We start from the raw sequence: 7500 nt of genomic DNA, 5'->3' as shown, positions 1-7500 counted from the left end.
TCTGAGAAAGGTTTTGGTTTCAGCTGTTTGTGTGTTTACGGCATAGCTGACATTGTTTGGGCTGTGGCTGCTTTGTGGTGCTGCGTGGTCAGGAGCAGAAAGAGAAAGAGAGCGAGTCGAGGTGGAGCCGAAGGCTCGAGGACAAAATCTTCTACAAAATCCTCTCAACGTCGGTTTCATTTGTGTTCGTGGCAAACGTGCATAAGTTAAGTTCTGTTTTTCATCGGCTGTATTTATTTTTACCCAAACACAAGTCAGCTTCTGCAGGAATATTAAAGCCCCAATGCTCCAGTGCTTGGATTGGTTACTCTGCTGTTCTTCACACGTGCAGCAACAAAGAACAAGACAACACAAAAACCCAGACTGTAATCAGAGCTTCAAAGGAAAGTGCTCTTGTTGAGGTAGTTAGTTCCATAACGGAAAAATATTTGATGCTGATGTTTAGAAGACGGTTTAACGTTGCATTCAGAATGTGCAATTTAAGACCAGCGTAAGATCAACAGCCCGACTGAATCAGGGCAAGTGCATTTCTTTAGGAACAAAATCTCTTTCTCCGTTTTCTCTCATTTTGAGATCAGTCTATTGTCGTTGTTCTTCTATTCTCAGGTTAAACAAGGTATGAAAATTCTATCCAAAAAAAATAACTGAGGCCCACAAACAATGGACCCGCAGAAAGGTAACAACTCTAAATCCTTTGCTTTATCCGTCTAGACTAAATTCCACGGCTGTCTGGAAGTTAGCGTTTAATAATTGCTCTTTTTTCAGTGAATGGCGTTGCTCCAAAAGAAAACGGAAGTCATAGAAAACCGCCCTCCTATTCTGTTGAAACCCCCTATGGATTTCATCTAGACCTGGATTTCGTTAAATATGTCGAGGACATTGAAAAGGGCAACACCATCAGACGGGTGCAGCTTCAGCGTAGACCGCGGGGGCGAAGCATTGGCAACCTGTCACGTAACCTCAGCTTACCTGGGTACAGTTGCAGACCCTCTCAGTGGAACTCAACAAATATCTTATTTCCCAGAACTCGACTCGCAGACTCCCAGCAGCCATGTAGTGATGGCGAATCAGCTCGTATCAGCAAGCAATCAGAGTCTCCCTCAAACACCTCACAGGCATTTGATGAGCAGCTGCTGGGACCATACGTGAGACCGAATCTACTGCGAGCCTCCAGTTTACCCCTAACAGTGTTACTGAGAAAATACTCCACCGAGGACCCGACCAGCCCCAACGGTTCGAGGGATTTCCTCTCGCAAAACGGTTCTTCAGAGGACGTCTTCCACAGTCCTGGAGGAGTGAACGGAGGGACTTTACAGCAGCTGACTGCAGCTCTACAGAGAGTCGGTGAGCTAGAAGAGGAGATCAGGATCATACCAGAACTTAAAGCACAGATATGTATCTTGCAGGAGGAGCGAGAGAGACTCCTGCACACGTTCCAATCCGGACCGGACAACACTGTGACTATGGACTTTCCTAGAAGCACGGTGAAGACGGTGGAGAAGAACAATAAAGGAAACGATGACTGGATGGATCGGGAGTACGATCAGCTGGAAGAGAACATCAAAGCTTCCTCTGAGCAAGTCAATGCCATCATGATAACCACAGAAAAAAAATTGCAAGCAACTAAGAGAGATCCTGAAGCTGAGTCCCTCGTTGAGTCTTTGCAGAAGAAAATCACGATGCTAGAGCAGAAGCTTCACGAACTCGAGTCTGATCTGGAAAAGACAACAAATCTTCTAAAGGATCAGGAAAAGGAAAGTCATTTCAAGGACGAGAGAATAACCGAGTTGACCAAACGACATGCAAAGGACATCTGGGGTCGACCAGACAACGTGAGAAACTCCCCGGACCTACAGAACAAGTCAGAACCGTTTGTGCAGTCGTACTCACCTGAATCTGAATCAAGTAAAACTAACCAGGTGGGTTCAGAGGAAGGATCTAAACCCTGTACAACAAGAGGACCTGCAGGATCACAAGCAGACATGGAGGACCATGTGAAAAAAGTCAGAGAGCTCCTTCAGGAGCAGTGGGAGTGTCTTTGCAGAGACAAAGAATCAGGACAAGGTCAGTCATCTGAACATCTACCACCACGAGTCTGCTTCATCCAAACACAGCTGGTCTCTTTAGTCGACCTCCTTACACTCTATATATCTCCTGTAGGAGATGTTCAACTATCAGGTAAAGCACTTTGCACCACAACACTACTGAATTTTAGCCAGAAGGCATTGATTAATTTTCTATAGCAGCAGCTGTGACACTCATGTGTCCAGGATGTGGCTGAATGGTGGGTTCGGCTCACAGCCTTCACTAGGCTGGTCTCAGCACATGGGACAGTTAATGTGTAGCTCATATTGTACCTGTGCTCTTGCTTAATTAAGCTCAGGAGTCCACGATGGAGGACCAAATATCTGTGGCGAAGGCAGCGGAATTTCATAAACCAGACAATGGAAAAGATTGGTAAGCTCTTTATGTACACTTATAAATCGCATCACAAACATCTGGGTTTGGTACCGGTCAGTTATCTGAATCAGTTTACTACACATTTGTTTTTAGCGCTTCTGGTGAAGTAGAGGAGGACAACAAAAGGCCTAAGGATCTTGCTGAGATGAGGGTTAATCAAAAGAGTTCCCAAACTGAAGAGCTGCCAAGTTCTACACTGTACACCAGAACACAAGAGTTTATCGGAGAAAGCGGCGCAGAGGCCTCACACTTGAGAGTGGCTGAAGGACATCACGACGAGCTGGACAGGATACGTGAAGCTCAACGTCCAGAATTTCAGGCGGTAGAAAAAGAGGAGAAGCAGAATGGCAGAGGTTCAGGAGCTGAATCAGAAGAAGCATTACATGGTGAAGGAAGAAGGTGAGACATCATCACATGGGCATCTTCACATCATAAACCGGAATCATTTGTCTTACTGAAACCTGTTTTTCCTCAGGGGGGTAGTGACTGAGTTCATGAGTGCGTGTCACTTCTTAGAGAAGCACATGGATGAAGTCTCTGAACCAAATGATGAAATGGTAATTTACAGAAACGCACGATTCTGAGACTTCAGTATCAGCAGGAGTTTGACATTCTGACCATCACATTTATTCTCCTGTTGATCTCTAGAGGCAGGCTCTGACTGTGGTGTTCCAGCAGTGGTTCCACGTGTGTGCTGAGGAGAACTCGTGCACTGACAAGGTCGCTCTGTACCTTAATGAAGTGGCCACAGAAACCCCTGCTGTGCTGCAGTTCCTGGTCAACATGATGGACGATAACGGGAACACTGCCCTACATTACAGCGTGTCCCACTCCAACTTCAGCATTGTGAAGCTCCTCTTGGACACGGGTACTTCTGTTCTGTTCTTTAGATGATTCTTAGTCTTCCTCTTGTTTTTGCCTTTACAGTGTCAAAGCTAATCACAGTGTTTGACCTGTTTGTTCCCCACCACTGACTTTTCAAAACACTGTTTAAAATGCAATTTAGTTTATTAAGGTCTATTTTTAACCCAGTCAGTTGTCTTCTTCTTGTGGTTCTCGTCCCATGTGTCCGGCTGTGACTGCACAAAATTTCACTTCCTTCCCCCTGCACTTGCCTTAAGTCACACTACAGCTGCTCCGAGTCATTGCTGACCACAACTAAACCAATCGACGTCTATTTTCGGCTGAGCAACACACGATGCCGAGAACGGTTTATTTCTTTTTTTATTCCAGCGCATCACTAATTAACAGAAGAAAAAAAATAACGGATCTGAGCTTTTTTGTTATCTTTTCTTCACTTTTTTTGAGACTAATCTACATTTCCGACGTCGCAGCTCATTGCATTGGTCGCGTAGCTAACGAAGGACTTTTGTCTGAAAGGTTACTCTAGAAACTTTGTTTATTTTTATAAATATTATAATATGATCTATTTTAATTCCCTGAATAGAGCCGTAACAGAGAGAACGTCTCCCAGGGAAACTTTCAGTCATGAGGATTTTTTTCTGAAATCCAAGAACACACACTGACACAACTGGAAGCATCCAAACCACTGTTCAGGGCAAGCGAGCCAACCCTGGATTGCTACTCGGTTAAAAACAGGACAGAGCTGCTCTGAAACTGACAGAAACTGCTCGAAGGCCAAAATTAATAAACCGTATCCTAAAATATTCAGAACTAAAACGTTTTCAGTCAGCGAGTACGAAGTCAGCGACGTTCCTCACCGTATTTGTTTGTTTTCTCCAGGTGTGTGTGATGTGGACCTGAAGAATAAGACCGGGTACACAGCAGTAATGTTGGCGTGTCTCCAGCCGCTGGACACTGATATGGATATAAAGGTGGTCCAGCAGCTGATGGAGTTAGGTGATGTTAACACTCGCGCAGGTCAGGTGAGGAACCGTGAGGTTTTAGCACATCGATGTACAGAGGACACTAACTTATTACTCTATAAGATCAGAAGTCAGTGTTCTGTGCAGAACAGGGGTCGAGTCAGTCCTGGTCCGACTCCTGCTATAAAACCAACAGTGTAAACCCACGGGACATGCTGAAACACAACACAACACAACACACTTAACACGCTTCAAACATGCAGAGACATCTAGTCCTGTTGGTCTGGCTGATTTCGATCAGGTCTGACTCCATCTTCTGAGCTGTGTGTGTGTTAACAGACATCTTTTACACCGTGTCCTGTACTCTCCGTACAGGTGGGTCAGACAGCTCTCCACCTGGCGGTCAGACACGGCCGAGCGTCCACGGTGAAACTCCTCCTGGCTCACGGAGCCAACGTTAACACTCAGGATCAAGCAGGAACCACGGCTCTGATCAGCGCCTGCGACCGCGGACACGCCGACATCGTCCGAATTCTTCTGCAGGATCCTGACTGTGATGTCAACCTCACAGATAAGGTACGAATATCATTCGACGTCCAGGTTAAAGCCGGTACGGCTCTAATGTGACCAGTTAAAATTGTGCACATCTGTCTTAAACTAAATCTTTTTTTATTTATTTCCTGTTAATACACACACATAAATCCGCAGAAAAGTACATTTTAGGCTTATATTTAGAAAAGATTTACTTTTTTTTGTATTGTGTACTTTTCTTCAAAGACACTCGATAAACCTGTTGTTTAAAGAGAACAACAGTGTGTATGAAAATCAGGGCGTTCTCACTACAGGTATAAAGTGTGAGCGCCTCCTAGTGGACATAAATACAACAGATGGAGCTGATCATCTGTGCTTTCACTTCAAACCTCGATTTATTTCAGTTTATCTTCTGTAATCTATTCGTCAGCGAGCATCACTGTTTTATGATGCTAAAGGTTTATGGATTGACTTTTTTTAATGGAAAATGAATTTAGTTTTTTTTATATATTACTGTATCTTGATTCGTTGCGATTGATTTCGTTGTCTAACACAGTGACTAAAGCGTGTGCCGAGAGGAAACCATCGAAACAGCTGCTTTCAGGGTTTCTCTCAACAATAAGAACTAATTTAGATATATTAATATAAAAAAAGAATCATAATTATTGTGTTAAAGCGTCAGAAAACACATGAACTGGATGTGATGTGACGGTGCTGAGATGTCGATGCTAATCTGGTGGCCATTACCTGTTAGCTACATTAGCCACGTAGCTCCAGAGACACTAGTCACTTCCCTGTATAAGTTGTAAGGTCGGTGTGCTGTGTGTGTTGCAGGGAAGTCGCAGCGCTCTGTCTCTGGCCACACAGGCGTCACACACAGAGATCGCAGACCTGCTGAAGGCTCGGAGCACCAGCGCTAAAACCCAAGACAAATGTAAGATGGCTTAGAGATGACAACTGGATGCTTGAACTCGTACTGGAACATCTACGGCTTTCCTTGTGTATCTGTCATCATAATTCGCTTCATTTCACTTAATAAGGTGTTTTTATGATCAAATATTATTATTTTTATTATTATAATTATAGCAAGGCTTTGTTTAGAACGACGACTGAACTGTAAATTGTTTGCGCCGGAATATTCTTACGGTAGACTTTCGTTCTCCAGGTCTCTAAACTGCAGCTCTATCGTCTCCTCTATAACCCTCAGCTTGTGTTCTGTGGTCACTACCTTCCTTTGTCTCGAGTTACTTCCTGTTCAATTATAGCAGCTATAAACAGTGGTTCCTTCACCAGCTTCTCTTTATTCTCTCTCCACGTTAATAAGAGAAAAAAACACACATCCTGTTCCAGCTTGACCTCTGACTGGTACACAGGGCTGACACTGGAGACTCCTTCAGCACTTCAGTGTGTGTGTGTGTGTGTGTGTGTGTGTGTGTGTGTGTGTGTGTCCTGATGATAGCTGACAGTAAATGGAGGCACTACATCAGTAATGTATCCCTCAGTGCACACATCATTAAACCCGAAACACAATCACATCTCATTCATTTTACATTTAGGAGAGATTTCAGTGAGACGCCCGAGCAAAAGAAGACGAGGCACAGCTTGGAAATTGTTTTTATAACAATCTAGAAAGTGTGTGTGTGTGTGTGTGTGTGTGTGTGTGTGTGTGTGTGTGTGTGTGTGTGAGAGAGAGAGAGAGAAAGTGAGAGATTAAAGAGAAGCTTTCATAAAATATTAAATGTAATGAAATTCAAATAAAATAAAGTAAAAGGCAGAAATGCACTGACACACGGCACTAAAACAAGAACCTTCAGTAAATTAAAAAGTGATTCAGATGAAGACGTGTCAGTGAGAACGAGGAAGAAAAAAGAAAGACAAAAACAAACACACCTGAAAAACTTTGGAACATTATTAATATTTATATTTAGGAAAGTCAGAGTCAGTTTAATACAAATAAATTAACTGGCCGACAGTCAGAGTCTAAAATCTTATGTACATTTATTTTTTTACATCATCGTATCAAAAGTATTTGTATGAAAACAGTAAGTGCTCTCACACACACACACACACTCACACACACACACACTCACACACACACACACACTCACACACACACACTCACACACACACTCACACACACACTCACACACACACACTCACACACACACTCACACACACACACTCACACACACACACACACTCACACACACACACACTCACACACACACACACACTCACACACACACACTCACACACACACTCACACACACACTCACACTCACACACACACTCACACACACACACACTCTCACACACATTCACACACTCAAGCACTCACATACACATGCACTCACACACACTCACACACTCACACACACACTCACACACACACTCACACTCACACTCACACACTCTCACACACATTCACACACTCAAGCACTCACATACACATGCACTCACACACACTCACACGCACTCACACACACATACATACATACTCATGCACTCACACTTACACACTCACACACACACATTCACACACTCAAGCACTCACATACTCATGCTCTCGCACACACATATTCACACACTCAAACACGCACTCACTCACACACCCACACACACACTCACACACACACTCACACACTCACACACACACTCACACACACTCACACACACACACTCT

At 43.9% G+C, this 7500-nt stretch overlaps 2 protein-coding genes across 2 annotated transcripts in view; both read left to right on the top strand.

Annotated features, from left to right (window-relative positions):
- Window positions 1-6973, top strand: part of LOC132848177 (KN motif and ankyrin repeat domain-containing protein 4-like) — an 8671-nt gene extending 1698 nt beyond the window's left edge. Inside the window, exons 2-10 of the mRNA XM_060873690.1 lie at window positions 607-676; window positions 766-2178; window positions 2379-2457; window positions 2554-2859; window positions 2936-3017; window positions 3109-3328; window positions 4204-4346; window positions 4662-4862; window positions 5652-6973. Coding sequence (XP_060729673.1) covers window positions 661-676; window positions 766-2178; window positions 2379-2457; window positions 2554-2859; window positions 2936-3017; window positions 3109-3328; window positions 4204-4346; window positions 4662-4862; window positions 5652-5765 — 2574 coding nt within the window. The 5' untranslated portion in view covers window positions 607-660 and the 3' untranslated portion in view covers window positions 5766-6973. The remainder of the gene's footprint in view (window positions 1-606; window positions 677-765; window positions 2179-2378; window positions 2458-2553; window positions 2860-2935; window positions 3018-3108; window positions 3329-4203; window positions 4347-4661; window positions 4863-5651) is intronic.
- A 44-nt stretch (window positions 6974-7017) lies between these two features.
- LOC132847829 (histidine-rich glycoprotein-like) overlaps window positions 7018-7500 on the top strand; it is a 2275-nt gene continuing 1792 nt past the window's right edge. The window contains exon 1 of the mRNA XM_060873337.1: window positions 7018-7500. This exon is cut by the window's right edge and continues 516 nt beyond it. Coding sequence (XP_060729320.1) covers window positions 7268-7500 — 233 coding nt within the window. The 5' untranslated portion in view covers window positions 7018-7267.

Source organism: Tachysurus vachellii, chromosome 7, assembly GCF_030014155.1.
Source record: "Tachysurus vachellii isolate PV-2020 chromosome 7, HZAU_Pvac_v1, whole genome shotgun sequence".
NCBI lineage: Eukaryota > Metazoa > Chordata > Actinopteri > Siluriformes > Bagridae > Tachysurus > Tachysurus vachellii.
This window is presented reverse-complemented; position numbering and strand designations above follow the sequence as displayed.